At 43.6% G+C, this 26,503-nt stretch overlaps 1 protein-coding gene across 1 annotated transcript in view; it reads left to right on the top strand.

Annotated features, from left to right (window-relative positions):
• The window catches only part of MELK (maternal embryonic leucine zipper kinase), a 41,904-nt gene extending 15,731 nt beyond the window's left edge, over positions 1 to 26,173 (top strand). The window contains exons 7-18 of the mRNA XM_072991917.2: positions 461 to 553; positions 2,037 to 2,135; positions 7,237 to 7,305; positions 9,863 to 9,961; positions 12,492 to 12,578; positions 15,113 to 15,238; positions 16,498 to 16,629; positions 18,330 to 18,537; positions 23,047 to 23,140; positions 23,571 to 23,739; positions 25,211 to 25,314; positions 25,841 to 26,173. Coding sequence (XP_072848018.2) covers positions 461 to 553; positions 2,037 to 2,135; positions 7,237 to 7,305; positions 9,863 to 9,961; positions 12,492 to 12,578; positions 15,113 to 15,238; positions 16,498 to 16,629; positions 18,330 to 18,537; positions 23,047 to 23,140; positions 23,571 to 23,739; positions 25,211 to 25,314; positions 25,841 to 26,018 — 1,458 coding nt within the window. The 3' untranslated portion in view covers positions 26,019 to 26,173. The remainder of the gene's footprint in view (positions 1 to 460; positions 554 to 2,036; positions 2,136 to 7,236; positions 7,306 to 9,862; positions 9,962 to 12,491; positions 12,579 to 15,112; positions 15,239 to 16,497; positions 16,630 to 18,329; positions 18,538 to 23,046; positions 23,141 to 23,570; positions 23,740 to 25,210; positions 25,315 to 25,840) is intronic.
• Positions 26,174 to 26,503: the final 330 nt, after the last annotated feature.

Below are 26,503 nucleotides of genomic sequence, written 5' to 3'. Positions count from 1 at the left end.
CCTTCTGTGTCATACATTTTTAAACTGTAAACCTGGTGACAGAGTTCTTTTATCTTTTCAGCACCCTGAAAGTTGTACTAAGCATAATATGAAATTGAATGTAATAGATTTTGCACTTAGGCTAAAAATTGTTTGCTACTCAAACATAGCCCTGGTGTTATTTCTAGGGTCCAACTGGCAATGGACCCAACATATTTGTGTGTGTGTGTGTGTGTGTGTGTGTGTGTGTGAGAGAGAGAGAGAGAGAGAGAGAGAGAGAGAGAGAGAATATGAATGAGGAGGATGGCTGAAAGGTTGAAGACAAATGTGTTAAGGTGATTATGGTTGGCTGAAGAGGTAGTCCTCGTCTCATAACAGGTCAGATATTTCAGCTGACTTTGCCTGCTGCTGAGTTCTGAAATGGTAGCAGGGCATACAGGTCTGTTGCAGATGTTGCTCACTGTTTCTGTTCTTGTTCTAGGGTGGTCTGGATTACCATCTAAGCACATGCTGCGGAAGTCCAGCATATGCAGCGCCTGAGTTAATTCAGGGCAAAACTTACATTGGCTCAGAGGTATTGAAGTACCTTCTTTTACACTTGAGTCTCTTCTTCCTGCAAGCCCCTCGAATGAACTCTTGCTTTTGTGTGTCCCTTTAAAAAAAAAACAACATGAAGGATAACCTTCAGAAGACTGAAAGCCAAGCAGCTTTGCTTCTGTTCATTCTTACAGCAATCAGGACAGTGTAAAGCACCCTGTAACACCCTTTGCCCCTATATGCACGCGGACATTTGCAGAATCTTCACATTCTGTGCTGGGCTCTTGAAAGTGAACAGTGGTAAAGGGGATTTTTTTGGAATGTGACTAAGGAGCCCCATGGGCGGTGTATCGTATTTGGTATAGGAATCCTGCTGCCTTTCTCTATTCTGGACTGATTCTCCCTTTCTTGAAGAGAGCAACCCTGTTATTTGCTTGGAAAAGTTCATTTTTGGATGGCAGAACTCCAGCTGACTGGATTGATTCTGGGAGTTGCCGTCCTGTTTCTTCCCCTGCCCCCAGCTCTGCAGTAATGTGAGATGTAATTATCATGTAATTTGGTCACACGGCACCCCACCCCAACACCTCAACAGTTTTCCAGACTACCAAAGTTTCTGTTAGGTTGGCTGTGAAAACATGCTTCCCTACCTTGCAAGCATGAAGGTACTCCTGAAACATATACCTAAAACAGAACCCGGGAAAGAATAAGGAATCTGGGTTTCCCTTCCTGTGCTTTCTTAGCCTTTAGATCAATTTCCTACTAGTAGAATATTCAGCCTGTCCTGTAAAAGGCAGGGGTCCACATGTTCTGGCTAGCATTGTACGAAGGGTAGTGTTTGTGAGTGAAAAGTGTGGGTACTGGGTCTCTACTCATCTCCTGACCTCCAGCTCTCTTGCAGTTCTAGATCAGGGTTAGTCTCCTGGTCCCGTGCTTGGCTCAAAACATGGGGATTGTCTCCATAGCTTAGTTTCTCCACCAGCCCTGGACTTGGGACAGGGCTTGCCCTGAAGTTGTTTTAGAGGACCTTGGAAGCTGATGAGAAGGAGAGAGAGAATGTTTTTCTTTGTTTATTACCCTTCCATGCATCTTGGATGTGCAATACCATGAAACAATAATCTCCCTGCCCCCCCTCCTCAAATGTCCACAATCACAGCTGGGTGTGTATGTGTGTGTGGCAAATTTGCCTTTCTAAGTCTGAGCTTCAGAGTTTCTTCAAAGTGCTGCGCAACTGTTGGCGAGTGAGGCGGAGACCATCCCAACTCCATGATGGGGACGAAGGCACATCACACTCGCCTTCAAGTGTTGGCACACTCCTCAGGGCATGATCATGGCAGCAAAACCGCCCCACCCCACAGACTCAGGACAGTTTCTGAACCTCATCAAAATGGTAGCTGGTCCATGGCCATGAAGCTCATGAAATGACTCTTGCAGGCTTGCCGACATGTATTGAAGCTAAGTGGGACATTGTGTGTCAAGCAGATGCTCTACTTTTCCGGCCATTGATTTTCTTTTCATCCCAGGCAGATATCTGGAGCATGGGAGTACTCTTGTATGCTCTCCTCTGTGGATTTCTACCATTTGACGATGATAACGTCATGGCACTCTACAAGAAAATAGTGGTAGGTACATGTCGTAGCCCAGAGCTGACAGTTTGTCAGCATTCAGGACTTTATGTTTTTGTGGGACTACTCCAAGAGCTTTCACAGGAGATGTATCTTCCTATGAACCGAATAACAATGTGTTCAGTTTTTAAAGCCTGCTGCTTTAACAGAAAGCCTAAGTGTATTGTTTGAAAACCAAGCGTTAAGCTAGGGGATATCTTAGAAGTCAGATCCTTGTTTGTTTCCACCCTTGCCCCCAGCCCCAATCATCTCCGTTCAGCAGTAGCCAAGTCGTGGCACTATCTTAGCAGGAGGTCATCAAAGGTCTCTGCTTTGCCTTCCCCAGCCTTGAAGGAAATCTGTTAAATGTGCCCATGCATGACAAGAGGCTGCCATGGCAAGTTCAGTGCACGCAAGTACTCATACAGTTGTAAGCATCCACATAATTTAATCTGCCCAGGACAATTTCCTCTTTTGCACCCTGGCCAGGTGTGTAATTCCTGTTTTTCTGCTGATGCATCATTCTCCGAGTGATGTTTTTATTTTCTGGCCACATCAACAGAGTGAAATGAAGGATATAGGCCTCCTGTAGAGTGGAAAACCTGGTTATTGTCTAGAGGCTTTATTTTTCGCCCAGCTTATGCCCCTCCTTCTGGTTGCTTGCTAGACCAAAATTCTAGGAAACATTATAGTAAGATGCTGAACATGATATTAATCCACTTTAGATGGAATAGTATAATAGACATCAAATGTGATTAAACTTTTTTATTTTTTGAGGGAAGATCATCTAAGCATATTCCATTCAACACTAAAAAAAACATACACTACTGTAACTTTGAATACAGCACTTTTCCATCCAGTTGGCTGACATTCCTGTGAAGTATATTCAGGCTGTCCTCTAAATTCTGGTCAATAGCCAACATTAACCTTCATCATAGCTATGATTACAGTGGTGCCTCGCTTAACGATGTTAATTGGTTCCCAAAAAAACATCGTTGTGGGAAAACATCGCTAAGCGAAACACCATTTCCCATAGGAATGCATTGAAAACAGGATAATCCGTTCCAATGGGAACGGATTACCGTCCTTAAGCGAAAATCACCATAGGAAACATCGCTAAGCGAAACAATGTTTCCCCCATTGGAATGCATTGAAGCCTATTCAATGCATTCCAATGGTTTTGACAGGTCTGTTTTCACTATTTTTAAAGTGTCTTAAAATGTTTGAAACCTGTTTTAAATGTGTGGAATCATTAGTGCACCTTGTAAAACCTTTGCAGAATTAATTTGGCTTTGTTCTGACTCTTCGTTAATTTTTGGAGAATTTCCCCCCCATTGGAATGCATTGAATTCAGGTTTGACAGCTTTAAAAATAGCGAAAATGGACATCGCTAAGCGAAACGGGGACCTAAACTGTCATCGCTAAGCGAGGCAAGGTCCCGAACATCGCTGTGCGAAATTTCCTCATAGGGAACATCGCTAAACGGAGCGCAAAATCACTCCAAAAACCTCATCGCTAAGCGAATACATTGTTAAACAAGGCAATCACTAAGCGCGGCACCACTGTAGTTCCATGTCATGCCAATAGCAATGTCCTATCCTGGAGTGCTCTCTGTTTTGTTTATCAAATGACTGCAGTTTCAGTAGTCGGAGCATATGCACTGCCTGCAAAAAGTTCCAGACTTGGTCCCATTCTCTGGTAGCAGTGATAGGTTTGTGTCTGAGAACCATGTGCGCCCCTTAACCTGATACCCTAAACATTTTGAACTACTGTTAAAGCTCCTGGAATTCTGGTAGCTGCTTCTGAAGGCTACACTTGAACAGGGTTGGAGGCAGGATGGAGAAGATTGCTCCTGACTCATTATCCATTAACTAGACATCACTAGTTTAGGTGGATTTTGCAATCTGATTCTGCAGTGGGTGGGTGGGGGAGCTTTCCCTGGTTTTGAAGGTCCTTGACAGGAATTGGTTTGTTTTCTTGATGTTTTTCAGTCCGCTGAATCCAAATCTGTCTGTAGCTTTGTGATGCCTGGAGACCTTGACTTTAGAATCAAGCATAGCAGCCAAGATGAATGGTGTTAAATCCTTGTGTAATTTTCCCCCTCTTGCAACACACAGCTTAATCCAATTTGAACACAAGCTACTATTAGGTCTGATCCCAAAGCTTTTGTGAAGCCTAATTAAAAATTACAAAATGGCAGCCAACTGAAATTTCATTTTGGATAATTCTCTACTAAGCCAGCAATTCCTCTCTGGTTCTATCCTGTCAATACTTCTCCCCCACCCCTTTTTGTTTCACAGCAATACTTATTGCTGCATACGTACAGGGTATGTTAAGGATCTAAACTACCCTAATTTGAGGATGGCCCTATTGACTTTGAAACTGTTGAATGCACAGTTACCCGAGTTTCCTAGCAAAGGAAATTATAGACGAATGGAACCTTGTCTTCAGTCATGTGATATCGAAGGGTACAGCTCTTGACCTAGGTGGCACTAAATTCCACCTAGTGTTAATGAAACTGAGAAATACTTAGTTCGTAAAGGACATGAAATGATCCAAACACCTGCTACAAAGATTTTAAAAGTCCCCAAAGGCAGGCTTTCAAACTAAGAGAATTGTACCGAGAGGAGAATGAAAATAAAGCAAGCCTTAATCACATGTAAAATGGAAGGTGTTCTGGCTTCAGAAAGTGGAGTTGGTAGCAAAGCCGCATCTCTTCTTAAATGCTAGGCAAAAGGGTTACCAGAAGCTGCACAAATGCCTGTAACAAAGATGCTGCCTTTTAAAAAAATCTCTGGTCCCAGCAGCTGATCTAAGTCATGCAAATTGTCTTCAGGATCTGTGCAAAAGGAATCCAGGAGATAGAAACCATGAATCAGATCTGGAAGAATGTTTACTGAATTTGGCCATAATAAATAGTCCTCTAATCAAAGTCTTTATGCGTATGAAATACTCAATGATGGGAAATGAAGTTTTACTTTCAGTGGGCATGCTGTTGAAAATTGAGAGACTAATAGCTAAAATGTAAGAACAAAAGAACAACATTCTGCCTGCACTACTTCCCTGTGGAAAAATTTATTATACTATATACTCCGTTGGATGCTAATCAGAAATTCAGAGTTCTCTAAAACGAATAGGGCAGATAAATTATGAACATTCAAATAAAAGATTGTCTAATGGTTGTTGTGGGTTTTTCAGGCTCTTTGGCCGTGTTCTGAAGGTTGTTCTTTCTGACGTTTCGCCAGTCTCTCTGGCCGGCATCTTCAGAGGACAGCAACCTCTGAAGATGCCGGCCTCTGAAGATGTCGGCCACAGAGACTGGCGAAACGTCAGGAAGAACAACCTTCAGAACATGGCCAAAGAGCCCGAAAAACCCAGAACAACCTTTAGATCCCGGCCATGAAAGCCTTCGCGAATAAAAAGATTGTCTGTTCCAACTTCAAGAAATTTTGCACTGAGTCCTGTAGTCAGAGGTGTAAGTGGGCCAAATTCTTCAAAATAAGAATTGTAAACCATTGAGAAACAGCAGTTTAAATATTTTTGCTTTGAAATGCAGTCTTCGACTGCTTCTGTACATTTATTTGGTAGGCATTCTAGTTTTTCCATTTGGTGATTGGGATGCTCTCAAAACTTCAGGAAGTTATGCCTCTGTTAAACCCCTGTCCTTGTATAATGATCATGGAATCCTGTTATTTGCTCTCTTCTGTTTGGTCTATAAAGCTGCTTTAAGACAGCTTTCCCCTGCCTGGTGCCCACCAGATGTATTGAATTCCAACTGCCCTTGATGATAACCATAGACTATTCACAGTTTTAATTTTAAAATAATACGTATATTTGATTCCCTTTCTCATTTGGGATGTTGTGATCTCAATAATGACTTTTGAATTTAAGATTCCCACTTTGTCAGCATCACGATATCAAATAAGATAGATACGTCATAAACGCTGGTGGTCATATGCTAAGCAGACCATCATTCAGTGTTCTGCAATGGATGCAGTTGGTTTCAGTGGCCAAATTTCTGTTGTTTAACACAGTAAATCATACCATAGCAGGCCCACTGAATCAATGAGGATATGGTGAGGCAACTTCTTGCTAAGTTCCATTGATTGAAATGAGCTTACCCTAAATGTGACTTAACTTTAGCATAATAAGTCACATTTGGCCCATTTGAGGAACTTAGAGGAGTTAACTCACTAAAGCCCTGTTGATTCAGTAAGGCTAGCCTAGGACTTCAATTTGGTTATTATTGACACTGAGTGAAAAATCATGCCTAGCTTGCCAGTTACAGCTCTCTTAAACTTGGTCCCATTAGAAGTGATAGAAATAAAATAAATCAAGAGACATGCAGCATCAAACACCTGTGGTATTAAAGTAATATCTGCAGTGGTTGTGTGCTCTGATGCAGTGTGTGCAAAACTTTGCTTACGTGTCATGTTGAGTGTGACACTGGCTAGTAACGCAGATTGTCTTATAGTGTGTTCAAGGTACAAAATATTCAGAAGTGGACCATGGACTTAAAAAAAAAGACAAATGAGTGGATTTTACATCAAATAAAGCTTGATTGAAGTGAGGCTGTTGTACTTCAGATGTATCATGAGAAGTCAAGGTTCACTGGAAATGACACCAATGCAAAGAAAAATGGAAGGCAGTAGGAGGGCCTGCCATGAGATAGATGGACTCAGTAAAGGAAGGCCTGAGCTTTAGTTTGGAAAACTTGAGCAGGGGTATTAAGGAGAGAACCTTTTGGAGGTGTTTAGTTCATTGGGCAACCTGTGTTATCAAGTTGGAACTTGCTTGGTAATACATAACAAGGGCAACAGCACCTAGGATGATATATCATTCATGCTCTTGGATTACATTCTAAAAATAAGAGCTTTCATGGTTTAATTATTGTCCACTTTAGACTTGAGCCTTCCATGTTTTGACACCTATTTCAGTCCATTTAATGTATTTAGTTTGCCTGCCGCCAGTCAAGCTCTGTTGATGTTGAGTTTTGAGATGTACTGTAGAAAGTAGCAGACCGTGTCTCTGAGATTTTGGTACACAACCTACTGGATAAAGGGAAGGCTGTTCTAAGTTTTACTCATGCAACAAAATATTAAAATTGCTTTCTCCACAGAGAGGAAAATATGACATTCCAAAATGGCTCTCACCTGGCAGTATATTACTTCTAAACCAGATGCTGCAGGTAAATTTCTGAAGCAGGGAAACTTCTAACTATACCACAGAACTGTTGGTCAACAGCATGCTTAGCTTTTCTCTTTCTTTCCCACTTCTACCAATTGCCTCCTTGTAGCTTTCCAGATGTTAGACTGCCACTCCTATCCTAATTCTGACTAAGGTTGTGGAAGGTACAGTCCAGAAACATCAGTGGGGTCTCGACTTACGAACGACCCGACTTGCGAACAATTCGAGTTACGAACCTGCCCTATAGGGAAAGTAAGGACTCGACATGCAAACTTCCCTCGAGTTACGAACAGGGAAAAAAGTCCCCCCTCCCTCCCCTTAGAGGCTTCTGGAGGGGGGAAAAGGTTCAGAAACTTAAGAATAAATACTGTACTGTTAAATAAAGTCACTTACCAGGCCTTGGTAGCCCCCAAACCACAGGAAAAAGAGCAGGAAAGAGCTAAAAGCAGACACCCAGAAAGAGCCTGGCAGCCATTTTGTGGTTTTCCCCGCTCCTCTCCCCGCCTAACAGCTGATCGGCTGGCTCTGAGCAGGCTTCCAGAGGCTTGCTCAGCACCTAAAAAGCCTGCCTGAGTGCCTTTGTGCTGAAAAAAATCAGCACAACATGCTTTAAAACATTATTTAAAATTGGCTTCGTTTTTTAAAAAAAAGAGTTCTAAAGTGCTGCCTTTAGTGTTCCCTGCCTTCCCTGAACCTAAGGGGAAAAAAGAAAGAAAATATCCCCCTCTAGTGGCAGAAGGCAGAATAGCAGCTTCCTATTAGTTTCTATGGACAGAAAAGAGCAGATACGGATTAAATGGTTTTCAATGCATTCCTATGGGGAATGCAGATTCGACTTAAGAACTTTTCGACTTAAGAACTTTTCGACTTGAGAACCACCTTCCAATACGGATTAAGTTCTTAAGTCGAGACCCCACTGTATATGTTCCCTACTTATTATGGTCTTACGGTAGCAATCATGGTTTAAGGAACTGAGATGACGCCAACTTGGCATTTATGTCTGGAAATGACCCAGGAACCCAGTAGGATAAGACCAGGGTCCATTTGTTGCCCGAAGTATCTTATCAGATACTTCCATGAAACTTAAGAGTTTCTTCATAGTTTTGTTCTGTAGGCTGTGAAGTATACTATCACTAACTATGGAAGTTCCATTCAGCTATGAATAAACCTGTTTCTCTAGCCTGTTTTTCATAATCTTTGTTATAAAGAGAAACTATTTGGAGACTCTGAATTATGTTGCTTCAGCGGGTTCCCAATCTCTTCCTCCTCTCCTTCTTTTCTGCTTCTTTAAGAAGTCCAAACTGCCTAGGAAATCAAAGGGAGCTTGATTGTAGGGATGCAGGATACTCATCAAGGTATAATGTCTCATTTAAGGATCTGTAAACTGCTTAGAACGAAGGCTGTTTCTGGCTGAAGAGAGTGACCAAATAATTGTGATTTCTGGAACTGGAGCTTTTCTGGATTTCTGGAACTGGAGCCACCACCCTGTGTAGCGAAAGAATCCAGTGACCTTAAGGACAGACCTTGAGAAATGTGCTGCAAATTTCCTTGTCAGCTTATGTGATTGGGTTCATTAGTTACCGTGTGCGACCCCTGTCTTGGCGCCGGAATGAGAGTCGGAGGCTGTTCCATATTCTTAACACAACTGGATTTATTCGTGAACAAACTCAACTCCATTGGTTCAAATGGATCCATTAAACCAGTGGTCCCCAACCTTGGGCCTCCAGTTGTTCTTGGACTACAACTCCCAGAAGCCTACATCACCAGGATTTTGGCCAGGATTTCTGGGAGTTGAAGTCCAAGAACCTCTGGAGGCCCAAGGTTGAGGACCACTGCATTAAACTAAGTTCAGGCAACAGATGGTAACGCCGCACCTTAACATCAGGTGTTTGAATATCTGTCCTTATAGAGGGGCCGGACCAAATCGTTCCTTGTCGGTCATGGGCTTCAGGGGTGTGCTCCTCACCGCACACACCGTCCCACAGCAGGGGTGTCTCGCCCAGTCTCCCTCTTGTTGTGGCTGGAGTAAAAAGGGACTGGGACGGATCACGCTCCTCCTCGCACGCTGGTTGTGCGGATACACCACTACCGTCCATTCCAAAGTTCTTCCCCTCTCGCACGCAAGTCCTTTGGGTCTGGCAGGAGTCCGCCACCAACTTGTAGATTCGGAAACTCTTTGAGCAGTGTAGAAAAGCCCTCCTGTCCGGTGCTCTACTCCGTCTGCACGGCTTGGTCTTTCTTGTCAGGGTGTGTGCCCGTTCGAATGTTAAAACTTCTGTCTCTTATATCCGCCTCCCATACAATTAGGTCTAGCTCCTCCCCTCTTTCATCAGCTAGACACACCTCTAAGCTTTCTCGTTCCTCTGATTGTTCCTGCTCTATTTCCACCAATACTCCTTCCACACATCCCTGCCCTTCCTCTGCACTCTGTTGTGTGGAGGACGGCTCTCTCTCTCTCTCTCTCTCTCTCCTTCACAGCTTAATACTACACACCTTTCTCTGGCGTATTTATTTGCAGTAGCTGTTTGTTGAGGTGCACTTTCCTCATTATCCACTAGGTGGACCCAAAGAAGCGGATTACAGTTAAGCATCTCTTAAATCACCCATGGCTCATGCATGGCTACTCCTTTGCTGTCCAGTGGCAAAGCCAATACCCTGTGAGTATACAATGCCATAACATAATAGGTATGAATGAGCGCATATAACTCAGCTTGAACCTAGGCTGACCTGGGATGGTCACAAAGCTAACCCTCTCTCCCAAAGGGGGTGTATCACTACATGTGTGTTCTGGCTCTTTCGGAAAGTGGTTTACATTAAGAGCTCAGACCTTTGAAAGACGGTGAGAGGTACTATGGGGTTCTCCCCCAATGGAGCCAGCTGTCAAGACTTGTGCATTCTGCCTGCACAGTCACTTGTGTGAGTCTCCTTTGGGTTGAAACCAAGGGCAGGCTGCTCTCTTATTTTGTGCTTAACTAATATTATGACCCAAAGAATGCATGCAATATGTTTGATATAAATAAAAAATATTAGGCAAATCCAGTTATCTAAAGGTATCTTAGATTATGTGTGATCATCATCATCTTAGAACTTCAGAGCTATTTCTTAAGGTGTAACAAACATTTGTTAGGTATTAAACAACAGCTGATGCTGGTGGTTTGCAATGAGCACCGTTTCTCTGCTAATTTCTCAGAGGTCAGCAGAAAATAGAGTGGTGCCCCGCATAGCGACGTTAATCGGATTAACGTCGCTGTCGGGATTCTTCGCTATCCGGGCGGGGAAAACTCACCGGTAAGCAAAGAATCCTGGATCCGGCCGCCATTTTCGCTGCCCGGTAAGCGAGAGCAGGGTGTGAAAATGGTGCGGGCGGCCATTTTCTGCACCCGGTGGCCATTTTGGAACTGTTCCCAAAATGGCCGCCGGGTGCAGAAATGATCGCAATGCCTATCTAAACATCGCAATGCGATCGCATTAGCGACCGCAAAAAATGGGTCGCTATGCGGATTCGTCGTTAAACGGTGCGCTCGTTAAGCGAGGCCCCGCTGTATTTACTTTTCAGGGAAAGTATAGCAATCTGGGGGATTCTGGCACATGCTTACATAGGAAGTGGCTTTAAGTAGGTGGCGGGTCAGATTCTCAACCACCTACCCCAGCTTTGCCTGTACTGGCTGACAGAAACTCTGCATTCAGTACACTTTACTAATGACTCTGAGTTCTTTTCAGTTTGCCTAGAAATGCCTCTAAGCCTTACGTGAAAAATAGAACCCTGAATCATCTGGGCAGGTGTTTCCAGAATGTGGCCTTTGAGCTAAGGGTATCATAACCAGTAGATTCATCTGAAAAACCTTCTACCCCTTAGAGTGTGTTTGCATTCTGGGAGGGGAAAGACACAGTTCTGTCCATGGAGTGTCACTGTTTCTCTACTCTCTAACATGTTAGCCTTCTTTCTCCCCGGCTATCTTTATTCAAATAGATCTTGTTTGTATGTTTTGCTTTTTGGCTCCTGAAAGAAGAGTGTGCTCAAGCGCTAGGAGTTAGAGCAGATCATCTAGAATTGTACCTTCAGTCCAGAAATCAATGCTAGTAAGAGACCTAAAGAGCAGAGCCTTACTAATTCTTAACATTCAGACATGATACTAAGACCATCATAGTGGGCTGAGCGATTTAGGATAAATGAGTAAAACCAACAGGCAACATAAAATCCGAACTTGAGAAGGGATCTGGAGAAATGAGACTTACACGGGGAAGATGGTTATGCCTGAGGATAGATACGGAAATGTTCTTAGTTGATCTTAGGTTGCCATTTGCACTTATCTACAGCCAGTATTATAAGGGGGCTTGCTTTTGACAAGAAGTTCATTCCTGGCACTACATTTTGCATACTGGATGTTTCAATGTGGAGTTATTTCCCTGCCCCATGCTTTCCCCAGCTCTGTTAGTGCTGTTTCCCACTTATTCAGAAGACTACTAACAAATTCCAGTAGCCTTTACACAGTCCTTTATGTGATTAGCTGGCTGGATAGCTCAGTGCTTTAAGTATCTTGCTGCAGAGCTGGAAGTTTGGAGTTCAATTCCCCACTGTGCCTCTTGTGAGTACAACTAGCCTGTGTGGCCTTGGGCAAGCTGCACTTACCCAGGGAACTCCCAAAAGAAGGGAATGGTAATCTACTTCTGTCTATTCTCTACCTGGAAAACCTTGAAAAGGGTTGCTATAAGTCAGAATTGACTTAACGGCACATGATTACTTAGATTATGCGATTATGATTATCCCAATCAAGGTGGATTTGATTTAAATCAAATTGATTTCAATCATGATTTAAATTTTTTAAAAATCAGGTATTTTTGACAATTTAAATTAAAAAAAATCTATTTTTTATTTAAATCAATTTTATCTTTTAAAAAAACCTTTGATTTTCATCTACCCCGATCCCAATTATGAATATCAAAATGTGTTATGTAAACCAGGATTCAGATTTATGAACTCGCATAGCTATAGATTTCTTTAACAAGCATATGTGCTAGTATAATTAAAAATGAAATGTTTCAGAAGGTCTGCCTTCTGAAGTATATGAAGTGATGAGATGTAAAAATATGCAAAATACGCAGTGGAGAAGATGCAATAATTACAAAAATGTATCTGCAAATAGCAAGGATTTAACACCAATATTTACAGGGATTTTTCTTTTTTAGCCTGGGCATCTTGATGAAGACTGCATAACAGAACTTTCTGTATTTCATAAATGTAGCAGAGAAAGGATGGCAGGTGTCATTTCAGAGGTAATGTTTGATTTTAATAATAATTGTTGAATAAGCCAAGTGGGCTAAAATCTACATGTTCACAGAGGTAAAGGTAAATCCTGTACACAGTGTCTCAAAGTTAACATCTCTATTTTAGAGTTCATTGAAATCTTCAAATGTGTGTATTAGATGAATAGCATTCTCTGAAGAGCATTCTGTTGTGCAGTCTACAGAGCCATCTGTGGAATGGCTCCCATTACTATGATTAAATCTATGGGGTGGGTATTCTAGAGGGTACTCTACTGGCCAAGCCTGTTAATTCACAATGGGCAATGGGTGCCTCCTTGGAGTACCCTTTTAGATGCCAGGGATCTTCTGTGCTTATGTTGGTGAAGATGAACAATGCTCAAAGCCATCCCTCCAAGAAGTCTTCTCCTTAACAAAAGTTGGAAAAGTCATTTTTTCTAAACTACGTGTCCCAGAAAGCTTGGAGATTCTGCCAGTTCTAGTTCAGAAATGTAATGTTTCTAAGCATAGGTCATTCTTGATCCCACCTGGAATCTTGATATATTTCTGGGCAGCCACAAGTTGACTTCAGGGATTGGTCTGTTGCAAATATATACCTGGTCAGTACATCTCACCTGTGGTGCACAGAATTCACTGCATTTCATGTATCTTGCAAATCTAAAATTTTACTGCTTAGGCTTTCATCTTCATGGCAATCAACTACTTATTTCATGGTAAGAATTTGCATATTTCATGGCACATTGACTCGAAAAGTACAGACTGTTTTACAATTATAACATTAATGCAGTCAAGGCATGAGGCAGAAGGTGAATTTCACAGAAATCTATGATTGGAAAGGAGGAAGAATTAATGGATTTTTCATTCAAACTTGCCAAACTGTTGTCTGATGGGCAAAATATATCTGTTTGAGGGGCCAATGTTGTCTAAAGGCAGAAGACAGGGATCATATAAACTTGTGCATTTGAAACTTAGGAGAAGAGCTGTACAGTGATAAGACCACCTGGCTTTTGAGTCAGGCTATGTGTTCAAAGCTCTGTATTTTCTCTCCAATGGAAATACACTGACTGCTACAGGGTTTTGTAACTGGGAGTAGGGTCTTGACTGAAGTATCTGGCTTTTTTTTAAAAGCCTCAAGGAAGCACTATGTACCTTGTCACTATGAGATTACTTCCATGTCCATTGTGTCATACAGTATTGTATTAAAATCCCAGCCTTTTGAGTAGCAAGTTTTTGGAAGAAACCTCATGGTGGTTAAGCTCTAGTGGAGCAGCCAAAACTCTGCTCAAAACCCAGGTTCAATCTCAAGTAGCTGGCTTGAGGTTCACTCAGCCTTCCAGCCTTCTAAGGTCGGTAAATTGACTACCCAGCTCGTTGGTGGGGCAATCTGTAGCGTGCACAGTTAAACTGTGAACTGCTCAGACAGTGCTTTAAGTGCTATGAGGCAGTATATAAGCAACACACTTTGCTTTTTAGCACCCTTTTTGGAAATATGCCTGAACCCTCCCTTAATGCTCTACTTGGTTTACCCCTTTCCCCAGCTTTCTTTGGTTAAATGCTTGATTCATTGTTAAGAATTCTGTTTCCAGAGACAGCCTTTGTGCTTTGGCATCATAGGATAGTTATGAGTGCAAGCGGTAGCAACATGGCTTCTGTGTAAATCTTTGAAAGGGACATTCTTAATTTCTGTATAATAAGCTAGAATGTTGAACTTAATTTTTTTGAAAGTTACGGGATATATAGAGTATGTATCTGACTCTCTCTAAGGGAGGATGAGGGGAATCTTGAGTGTATACAGTGGTGCCTCACATAGCGATCGCTTCATTTTACAATGAAATCGCTTTGCGACACATTTTTTGTGATCGCTTTGCAATGTTCCCTATGGGGGAATTTTGCTTTGCGATGATCGGTTCCCTGTTTCGGGCACCGATCATAGAAAAGCAATGATTTTTTAACAGCTGATTGGCGGTTTCAAAATGGCCGCCCGCTGTTTTTTGGGATGGATTCCTTGCTTAAGAGGCACCAGAAATGGCCGCGCTATGGAGGATCTTCACAGAACGGTGAGTTTTAAGCTCATAGGAACGCATTAATTGCATTTTGATGCGTTTCTATGGGCTTTTTAATATCGCATAGTGATGTTTTCGTTCTGCAGCGATTTTTGCGGAATGAATTAATGTCGCTATGCGAGGCACCACTGTACTAAGTTAGCAGTATCCACAGGGGATCAGTTCCAAGCCCCCTCCCCCGCAGATGCTGAAAAATACGGAAGTATCAAATTGTATACATTAGGTGGTCTGTGCCTCCCTCTAGTGGCCAGTTCTGGTAAATAAACCCTGGTAATACATATAAATTGGTATTTCTGGGGTTTTTAATTTAGTATTTTCAGCCAGTGGATAAGTGAACCAGTGGGTACTAATCTCACAGATAGAAGACGTCATACTGGAGTCTGTTTCAATTTCTCTAGGATTGCTAATAACCTTTAGACAGGTCTTTTTTCCACTTCCAAGGAAAGGGTCTGAAAGTGACCTAAGTCTGTTTTTTGTTTTTAGTGGAAATATGATCAAGTGTCTGCAACATACCTTTTGCTTGAATCCAAGAAGGCTCGCGGTAAGCCTGTTCGTCTGAGGGCTCCTTCAACGGGAGAATGTGCTAGCCTTGCTCCAAGACAACAGAAGGTGTGTAATCCAGCTTTGCGACTTCTAGGGCATTCCAAAAGCAATCTGGCACAGTGAAGAGTGAAGCATATTGTGTCTCAGGTTGCAGTAAACATGGTTTGTCTTAGACTGTAACGAACACTGCTTTGAATTAGGAAGCACTAAGGCATTTTAATTTTCTTGCTTACAAGCATTCGTATGATATTACCAAGCTGGATAAAAATCAGTGATTTTTTAAAAAAAGATTTAAATAATGATTTAAATTTAAATTTTTTTTAAAAAAAATTAAATCATCAAAAAATTATTTTTAAAAAAAAATTAAATCAAATCCATCCTCAATATTTACATTTGTTAAGGCAGAATGCCCAGAGAAGGATTGTAAGGCACAAGATGCTGCTTTGTTAAAGCCAAGCAAATTTGTCTGCTTCTGCTTGATGGGAACATACTTGGGAGAGCCATGTGTGTCATTTCAACATTTAATGAACTGCACACTGGTAGTTGATGTCCACCAGCAAGGCAAGGTGGCCACGAATTAACGTAGAAGATGAAACCAAAGTCCATTCTCTTTTTGTCTGGTTCCTCCTCCTTTCAAGTGACACTGCAGCGCAATGGTTTTTTTAAAAAATCTCTGATTGTTCGACTCAACTGAAAAACTCTTGTTGCCTCAGCCGCCTTCCACAGTGTCATCCTTGATTTGCTTCAGCCATAGAATAATTGAGTTGGGAGGGGCCTCTAAGGCCATCATGTCCAACCCTCTGCTTGATGCAGGAATACAAATCAAAGGATATCAAACCACCCTTATGCTCCACCCTACCTTGCCGACTCTATCCTTCAGTTAAGCCCCAACGGTAAGATGGGAAACCTCATGTTAGAGACTGCATTTTGCCAAGGCTCAGTGTTCAGGCTGTATGACTTTGTGCCCTGTATCAACAGGGAGAGAGAGAGAGAGAGAGAGGCATCTGAAAAATAAAACTGAGAATGGTGCAACCACATGGCTATGTGCTGCTATTTCAAGGCAGGCTAAGTCCAAACAGGACTTAACTGGAAATAGATAAGAGTAGTCAGGGATCCAAAGAAATGCTGGGTTATTTGAATGCAGAAGGTATGTAGGGCATTCACTAAACTTCTCTTCTAGCCTCACTGACATGGTAAATATTGACATCAGGCTTGTCTAGACTACTCTGCTTTTTTGCTAGGCCACTGGAGGCTTTCAGAAATAGCCAAGCCAGGTTCTGAAAGCAGTGGTCTAATGATTCTTTCAAAAACTTCTCTTGCAACAGATCAAGAAGACTCTGAGTTGTGAAGAGGACTCAGACGGTAATGAAACACCTTATGTGTTTGGATCCATGGAATTTCTAGCCTCGCCAGAAGAAGCTCAGCCCGTGTTTTGCAACACGCCCCCAATCAAGCAGGTATCTGCAGTTCCTTAGTCCGCAGTGTTTTGAATTTTTGGCCAGAACTTGGCTTGGCTTCAGGGCTGTATCCTGTTGAAACTGGGGATTGGTTTTAGGGCTATACCTTTTCCTAAAAACAGCTTGGATATGAAGATGCAGTGAGACTCTCTGGAGAAGAAGTAGTGCAGCTGGGCATGTCCTAAGCCCACAATTTCAACAAAAAGCCTCTTTAGGATAGGTTTGGCAGTGCAGCAGTACCTGAGGCCAGGTCATGCTTTGCATGCAAAAGGTTGGAAGTGAAATATCTGACAACTTCACACTGACCCGGGAAAGACAGATGCCCTGAAACCCTCAATCGGTCGTGGAAAGCAGGGACAGGTAATCTGTGGTTTCCTAACTGTCGTTCAACTACAATTCCCATAATTCAAGAAATGGCCATGCTGGCTGGACCTAGTGGAAGGTGAAGCCCAAAAGTATCCCTGAATGGCCCCAAGTCCCTTCTCCCTGTTGTAGAAAGTTATGAGCTAGATGTACCAACAGACCAAGTAATTTTCCCATGCATTGCTAAAGAGCATCCCATGCTCTGCCATTGTAGAGGCTAAGCACACAGTTATCTTCTGGACAAGAAAGCAGATTATATGCCAGGGGTCAGGAAACTTTTTTACCTTTTACCCCCCCCCCCAATTTTTTTTTATATAAGCCAACATTACCCCCTTGATGTGAAAAGAAGGAAATGATACAGTATTTGATGAAGCCACCTTTTTCCCATCTTAATTCAAGCCTTGCCTGTTCCTTTTTTCATAGTTTTGAGTCTGTCTGTCTGTCTCTCTCTCTCTCTCTCTCTCTCTCACACACACACACATGTGCACCCACCTACCCACCCTCCGTCCATCCATTTTCTCCATCCATTTTCTCCATACATTTAAATATGCTTGATGAAGCCCTCAGTCTCTCACACCTTCCTTCCCCTCGTTAACTTGATCCTTTCCCGCCTCCTGCTTGCTTGCATTCATTTCCGGAGGAAGCAGTCATTCAAAGCCCCGGATTGATTTATTGTCGGGGCTATTCCACAGCTGTAGCCAATTAAGCAGGCTTATCTCCGATCTCTGAAAGAAGGGAGGATTTAGAAGTGCCCTGCTGCAACCAGGAAGTAACAGGGAGAGGTGGCTTACAATTAGAGGTTTGTCTGCGGGGGTGGGAGGGAGGGGGGTAGTGCTCTGCTAATTACCCCCAGGATTTTCACTTTTACCCCATTTGGGGTAATTTACCCCTGTTCCCTGAACACTGTTATATGCAATTTTGATCCTCCCAAAGTGAGAAGATAAAAGTGATTGGACACTGTTGAGATAAAATGAAGAACTTGACAGCTGAAAATTGTAGATTTGATCTGATGTAAAATATGAGACTATTCATTATCAGAGTGCCTAAAGTGACATGATTGTGATAAAATAATTAAGAAATGCCTTAACCATCTATGAAGGAGAGCCAACTTGAGCCTCTAACACTTCTGCCTCTTGTTGCAAATGAGTGAAGTGATGGTTATTATGAAGACTCATCTCCTGATACAGGGGAAGGGAGGCATTGGATCACGTAGTGTGTGAATCCAGAGAATCCTGCACTGGTGAGCTGCCATATGTCTAGGTAATAGATTACTAATATCTGAGATGTTTCCAAGCGTTTGGAGAGAGAGAGAAAAGTTTTTCATCATTTTTTTAAAGCCTCAAATGTTCGTGGATGGTGGAGAGTTCATACCACCTCTGCTTCCTACGCCAAGGAGAGGGACCTCAAAGAGGTATGCCAACAAGGAAAACGCTGCTGCTACAGCGAAGCCAGAGCCCTTGGTGCTTCTTCCTCCTAGGACACCCACCTGGGTCACGAATGAGAAGAAGGTCCTCACCACTCCAAACCATGTGCTTCCAGATGAAGGTAAAACGTGTAAATGAGAAGGATTTGCTGTTGTAAACTCCAAGAAAGGAGTGTGCCGAGACTCGAATAATTTTACAGTGGTGCCAAAAATAGTTGTTTTTTGGATGTGTGGGGTGTGTGCGTGTGTGCTTGAAGTAGAATTAAGGGTTAACAATTGATACGGGGCTGCTTTTGAAAGTAGCACCCTCGTGATGCGTCAGAGCCCTTGCCTGTAGCTTCAAATCATGCTGTTGTGTGTACGTTTGCTGTAGGAGAGAACCTAATCTTCAAGGGTTAAGAACAGAAGACCTTATTTCATCCCATTCCTAATTTAATCAATCATCCTTTCTTGATGAAGGCCTGGTCTGCAGACTTCAGTGAGGAGTCAAGGTGGTTCCTTTTTCCAGTTCTTGTCTGGATTTTATTTTTTGTGCACTTATAACAGTTTTCTCAAGGAACCTCCATCATCTTTCTGAGCGTTCTTTTTATCTGTAGGTGGTTGCAAGTACTATGCTAAAAGAAATCCTGCATATGCTTCTAATGATCCCAAATATTGGCCCAAAGTATACCTATTTGTAACTCATTTCCTTGCAAATGTATTCTTTGTTTCTGCTGCAGAAACTTCTTTTTTAGTCTACTGACATCCATCCTTGGATACAGGCCTCTCTCCTTTTCGTTTCTACAATTTCTGTTTTGCTCTCATGGAGTCTCTGCTGATCTCTTTCAGTTATCCTTCTGCTGCAGAATATTTTTCTTTTAAGGCTTCCTCTTAATTCTGTGTCTTAATTCTCCACCTTTACCACCTTCCACCTAGCCGCCTAGAGTGGTTGTAATTGACCAGATAGGCGGGATATAAATAAAATAAATAAATTCCTGCCTTCAACTTGGTTTTTAACTGAGCCTCTTTGTATTCAGTGCCTCCTGGAGGCACCGTACTTTGTTCAGGAATTATTAGACTATTGGGGTTCTTCCTTCAACAGTGGAGAGAAATGTCTTTCCAAACACTCTTCTTTTCTGCACATAAGGGAATTATGAGGTGTGTTCAAATGTCTGTCTGTGAATGGACAAATTTCGTTTATTTATTTATTTGAATTATTTCTATCCTGCCTTTCTCCCCAAAAGAGGGACCAAAAGTGGGCTCACGTTATTAAAAAGACAATATTCAAAAGCTAGGAACAGTAAATATACAAATATTAAAAAAATAATGAAACAAGTATAATATTAAAATCAATATTAAAACACATTTAAAATAACAGAGCCCCACAAACCATTTAAAAATTCATCTCAGACCACGTGTTTTTAATGAAAGTCCTGCCTGAAGATAAAGGTCTTTGCCTGCCTGTTTGCAGGACAGCAAAGATGGGTCCAGACTGGCTTCCCGTGGGAGGGAGTTCCAGAGTCTGGGAGCTGCGACGGAGAAGGCCCTCTCCTGTGTCCCCACCAAGCGCACCTGTGAGGGTGGTGGGACCGAGAGAAAAGCCTCTCCTGATGATCTTAATGCCCAGGGAGGGTCATAGAGGGAGACGTGGTCTTTGAGATAGCTTGGACCCAAACCATTTAGGGCTTTGTAGGTTAAAACCAGCACTTTGAATTGTGCCTGGAAATGGATTGGCAAGCCGTAAAGCTGTTGTAACAGCGGTGCTACATGTTTTCTGTAACCAGCCCCGGTTAGCAATCTGGCTGCGGCATTTTGGATCCTTTTGAATTTCCAAAGGCAGCCCCATGTAGAGCACGTTACAGTTATCCAGCAGAGATGTGACTAGGGCGTGTGTCGTTCTGGCCCAATCAGACCTCTCAAGAAACGGATGCAGCTGTTCAAAGGTACTCCTGGCCACTGCTGAAACCTGGGCATCCAGGCTGCAACCCTATTCCTTGATCTGGTTTTTTGACTGACCAGAAGAACCTCTGTCTTGTCTATATTAAGTTTCACTTTATTCACCCTCATCCACTTCATTAAGAAAACCAGACACTGATTTAGAACTCAAACAACTTCCTTGGATTTAGATCGAAAGGAGAAATGGAGTTGAGTGTCATCAGCTGGTGACACTGAACCCCAAAACTCCTCCCAGCAGTTTCATGTAGATGTTGAATAGCATAGGGGGCAGGACAGAACCCTGAGGGGGCACCACAGGCCAACAGCCAGGGTGTCGAACAGGAATCCCACAGCATCACCCTCTTGGTTCTCCCCTCCAGGAAGGACTGAAGCCACTGTAAAACAGTGCCTCCAAGTCCCAGAGAGATGACCCAGAAGGATACCATGGTTGATGGTATTGAAAGCCGCTGAGAGGTCCAGAAGAACCAACAGGGACACACTCCCCCTGTCCAGTTCCTGGCGTAGGTCATCCAGCAAGGCGACCAAAGCAGTCTCTGTCCCTTAACTAGACCTGAAGTCAGATTGAAATGGATCTAGATAATCTGTCTCATCCAGGAAGCCCTGGGGCTGAGAAGCCACAACATGTGCCAGCACCTTGCCCTAGAATGGGATATTAGAGAATGGCTGGTAATTATCCAGTACCTACCCTATGTCTTGGACCCATTTGGCCAGTCCCTCTCTGTCAGTTTTTAAAAGACAGGAAGGGCAATAGTCTAGCAGACATATTGTAGCCCTCACCTCTCCAAGGGTCCTGTCCACATCATTAGGCTGTAGAAACTGAAACTTATCCATCAACGCAGGATAAACATGTGTCAGATTTACATCTATAGAACTTGTGTGAACTACAGCATCCAAATCAGAGGAAGTCTGAGCCATTTTGCATATAAAGTGCTGTGCAAATTTTTCACAGTGAGCTACATTATGATCAATGCTGATTTCCTGTGGATCATGATGTAACAGCCTTGACCCACATGAAAGGGCTCTGCTGGGAGTCTCTGCAGACACAATGGTGGCAGAGAAAAATAACTTCTTTGCCACTGCTACGGAATAGACCTTCCAATGGACTCAAACCCATGTTTGGCCAGATTCACTCTGAGTTTTCCACCGCCATCACTCTAGTCTCCTTCCGATTCATTTCATCACCATGAGCTCCCCAGTAAATCAGGGGCCCAGTTTGGCTCTACTTAGTGGGAGGGGACACTTAGGAGCTATTGTATCAACCACCCTAGCCATTTTTCCATTCCAGAGATCAACCTGGTCTTCAACAGAATCACCTGCTAAGGCAACAGGACACACCTCAACAGTCAACAGGAAAGCATTTGGATCCATAAGGCTCTTGGGGTGGACCATCTTAATTGGTTCCCCCATCCCTGTAGTGGTGCTGAGTTCCAGTGAATTCGTCGCTGCCCCCTCCCCATGTTGATCTCACCATGACAATGGAACTATAGAGAGTTCCTCCAGACCAGTGGTCAGGGAACTTTTTTACCTTTTACCCTCCAAAAATGTATATACGCTGACATTACCCCCTTGATTTGAAAGGAAGGATCTTGGTCATGTGTCTCTCGGTCACGCACGGCCAGTTGAGCACCCCAGCCACTGAAACCTCGCTGCACACGCCCGGGCCGCTGCTGCCACCTCCTCCGCCGCCGCCTGGCGGGGTCACGCTCAGTCCTTAGCCCTACGGGGTGGCTCCTCTTCTCCACCGGTGGGCAGCTCCTGGGTGGCCGTTGAAGAGCATCAGGTGGTTCGCCTGCCAGGGATGCCTGACGCCGCCACCAGCAATGTTGGTGGCTCGCTGGGACGGCTGCATCAGGCCTCGGCGTCAGAGCTTCTGTGAGCCTTGCTGTCGAAGCACCGCGACAGCTGCTGCACAGAGAGTGAGAGGCTCCGCCATGCCCAGCCGGCTGGCACGGAGGTGGCGCTGAAGGAAGCCACATGCCTGGGTGAACGTCGCTGCCGCTTGACGGGCTCCTCCGGGGACGGGGAATGGGTGGCGGGGGCAGCTCCCCAGCACCGGGAGGCTGAGCCTGGCCCAGGCCGCCGTTGTGGCCGTGCTTGCCCTCCTCCACCACAATCCACCTCTCCAGGCACTGGGAGGAGAGGCTTCTCCTGGCCGGATTGCTCGGGCCACTTGCCCTGGCCTTGCCCTCCACCATGGTTGGCCCCACTGCCGCTACCTCAGCTGCCCTACGCCACCGGCCGGGGCCCATTATCGGCTGCCATCCGCCATGGCTCGGTTGCAGCTAGGCTGGAGAAGGGGGCGGGAAGGGGGAGATCAGGCAGCCAGGGACCCCCCCCCCCCGGGCAGAAGAGGAAGAATTGGAGGAGGAGGAGGGAAGGGGCTTAGGGTTGTGTCCTCATTACCCCCAGGATTTTCATTTTTACCCCATTTGGGTTAAGTTACCCCTGTTCTCTGACCACTGCTCCAGACCCATATCATCAATATCTACCTCAGTACAAAAAACCAAGTCTAAAGCGTTCCCAGCAGCATGAGTGGGAGCAGATACCATTTGGGACAGACCTATGGTAGTCATGAAGAACATGAAGTCCTGAGCCACTCTTGACAGCAAATTAGTAAGCATAGGAACCAGAAGAGATTAGAAGTTTTTTTTTAAAATGTAATCTATTCACTCAATCCTGGATGATATTTCTTGCAGAGAGAGGTCAAGCCACCAGAGAGACCCCGGTTAAGTTACCAACACCAGCAAAACGAGAAGAACTGGCAACAGGAGTGATTAGCCCTGAGAGAAGGTGAATGTCCAGTTAAGACAAGTTTCTCTGGTAGTCTGTTCTTTGGTCTTGATCCATGTATTGATGGGGGGAAAGCTTTTTTGCAATGGCATCTCTGTTAACACCTATTTAAAGCCTTTCCTACACTTGCAGCAAATATTAAAAGGCTGGGAAGGAAAATCTTTTAACGTTACACCCTTCAGTGGTCTTGAATACTTTCCTGTTTTCTATAATTAAAAGTCACTCTTATGCCTCTAGAGAATTGGAGCATGGATATACCATTCTCTCTCAACATCCTAAATTATACCATTCCAGAGGGGATCCTTCAGCCAGGTCTTGGTTGGCTTACCCTTCCCCCACACACACACACCCCACGAACCCCTGCCAAGACCTTTCACAGAGGTCCCTACAGCTACCATTTCCCGGCTCTTCCTCTCTTGGAACCTGACAGGTGTCGCTCGGTGGAACTGGACCTGAATCAGGCGCACGTGGGAAGCGGCCAAAAGAGAAAAGGCACCAAAATGTTTGGGAGCCTTGAAAGAGGCTTGGATAAAGTCATCACAATGCTTACGCCAAATAAAAGGAAAGGGTCAGCGAAAGATGGTCCGAGGAAGTTAAAGGTAGGTGTGCAAAACATTCCTGGGTTTCTTCCACAGATGCCTCGTGACAAAATGAAGGCGGATGTAGTGTTTCGGTCCAAGGCCGGCATCCATAAACTCATGAGGCTGTTCCTTTCTGAGAAATCGTGTTTCTTCCCCGTTTTTTATTTTTTGTCGAAACAGCAAACTTTCCCCCTCTTCCTTTTAAGAAACCCTGACAACAAACAATTGTTCTTACCCCTGAATACTTTTGAGGGTGTCTTTGCATTGTGTGGACTGGGAGCTGCCCGTGTAATGCTCTGAACACATTCTGTGCCTAACTGAGCTGCCTTGTCTTCCAAAATAAAGCTTCCCAAGTGTGCCCCCTGCCCTTACAAAATAAAATTTTCTCCCCCTCCACTGCACTTCAGTTCACAGTCTGGTAAGTCCTATAGCACGGACTGAAAGACAACATTTGGATGCTTACTTGCAGATTTAAGTCCGAATTAGGGCCAGCTTTAGCAGCTACCAGTTTCTGGAATTTGGCGGCAGAGATTCAGCTACAGCTGAGTGACCTTGTGTTTGTAAATGGCTTGTGCAACATAGCTTGTCTGTTGCAGGCCGGCATAAAAAACCCACAACGATCATGCTTAACAACGAGTAGGGAAGTAGATGCCCATTCTGTGGTGCTTCCAGGGGAATTGCGTGGCTCATACTTTAAACCTCTGGCCTATTCAGGAAATGTCATGGGGTAGATTGGCAGAAACACGATAGTTACAGTTGAAACAATGAAATACTTTTTGGAAAATAAGGCATTGGATCTGTGTTGAGTTAATTATGGTGCTCTTATAGGCGGTAACAAGTACCAAACACTTGTGACTTTTGTGCAGAAGCTTGACCCTGAAATATTAAGCAAGAAAGAATGGAGAGTCCTCTGTTTCAGGCCTGAAATGCAGAACTGTGTTATTGATGTGAGTCCCAAATGTCAATACATTGGATCTTATTGTCAATGGGGTTTGCATCAGAATGCAGATGTTAACAAAAAAGAATCTCTACCATACCCCTGCTGCACTGCTCAAGCTACATACCCTGTTTTCCCAAAAATAAGACAGCGTCTGATATTTTTGCTCCAAAAATGCATTAGGAGAATTTATTTTTTTTTCATGCATAACAAACTACATTTATTCAAATACAGTCATCTCATCTTCTTCTGGTTGTTGCACAATGGTGGAGGGTGGGGTTTCACTTAACTGGGGCTTATTTGTAGGATAGGGCTTATATTACAAGCATCCTGAAAAGTCATACTAGGGCTTATTTTTAGGATAGGTCTTATTTTCGGGGAAACAGGTAGTAGATGCCCTGCAAATAACTCCAGGTCATGTAGTTTGAGAGAATCTTAAGCCAGATGCTCTCTAATGCTGCCATGGAACAAGACTTATGGTACCTAAGGGTCATGTGCTGCTTCGGCAGAACACAAGTGCAAAATATCATGTTAATTGAATTTTTTTTGTAGGCCCATTACAACGTGACCACAACTAACCTCCTAAATCCAGATGAGCTGCTGAAGGAAATAATTGCTGTCCTGCCTAAAAAACGAGTGGATTATGTACAGAAAGGGTAAGTGCCTGTATTTTTTACATCTGTGCGGCGTCTTGGCAGCTGGTCTTCTGCTGACTCTAGTAGAGAGGTGCAGGTTGGGTTGCCTCCCAGCTGGTATTGGATCTCAGCTCCTACTTAGCATAGTCAGTGGTGAATGATGATGGGACTTGCAGTCCTAAAGGGTGAGGAAGGCCACTTGTTTCCCACCCCTGTTGCTGTTTTTTAATGCCGTATAATTAACGCTAATATGCTGCCTGAAACATACACATTCACTGCATGTCCTATGTCCCAGTGCGGGGTGAATAAATGGTAGGTGAGGGTAGGAGAGACATTCCAGCATAAAGCCTTTCACTGTCTCCTTATTTTTAGTTTTAACCTTTTCCACCTGATTCAACTGATTGAATATATTACTCCCCCCCCCCGATGTAAGGCCTGCATAAAAGTTGGCTCTTTACCTGTTGTGTTCCTCTAATTGTCTCTCTTGCAACATCTCGCCGGCTGTAAGTGCCTGAACTAATTCCCTTTTTCCTTTTGTTTTACACAGCTATAAACTGAAATGTCAAACACAGTCAGATTTTGGCAAAGTGACAATGCAGTTTGAGCTGGAGGTTTGCCAGCTGAGCAAGCCTGAAGTTGTGGGCATCAGGAGGCAGCGGCTGAAGGGTGATGCTTGGGTCTATAAAAGGCTGGTGGAAGACATCCTGTCGACCTGCAAGTTATAATGCTCCGCCCTTTGTGGGGATATGGACAGTTCTACTTTAACCTAGGCACGTTCATTTTAGTTGTTGGAAAGTACATATTTAACCTGTCCCAAGGACTAGTATTCTTTGTTTTTAAACAGAAGTTCCTTTGTGAATAAATGTGACCTATCATGTCACCGTCTGCCCCACTTTCTCTTTTTTAAGCCTGTGGGGTTGTTTTAAGGATTTGCTTGATTTGTATCTCATTATTGATGCTCCTGTTGCAGCGTGACTTAGTTTTGCAAATGACATTTAAGCATGCATCCTTTATTTGAAATTGGAAAGACATGTGAGGTCCAATTCGAAACTAGCCTGTCAATTAATCCAAGAGGCAAGAGTGAGTGTGTAACTGAAGCAGCACTTAATGAAATGCTTAAATGAAGCCACAGCTACATTCCAGATTTAAAGATGATGTTCGTTTGCTTTGTTGGATCAACATGCCTTTAATAAATATAGAACATTAAGGT

This window comes from Pogona vitticeps, chromosome 2, assembly GCF_051106095.1.
Source record: "Pogona vitticeps strain Pit_001003342236 chromosome 2, PviZW2.1, whole genome shotgun sequence".
Classification (NCBI taxonomy): Eukaryota; Metazoa; Chordata; class Lepidosauria; order Squamata; family Agamidae; genus Pogona; species Pogona vitticeps.
This window is presented reverse-complemented; position numbering and strand designations above follow the sequence as displayed.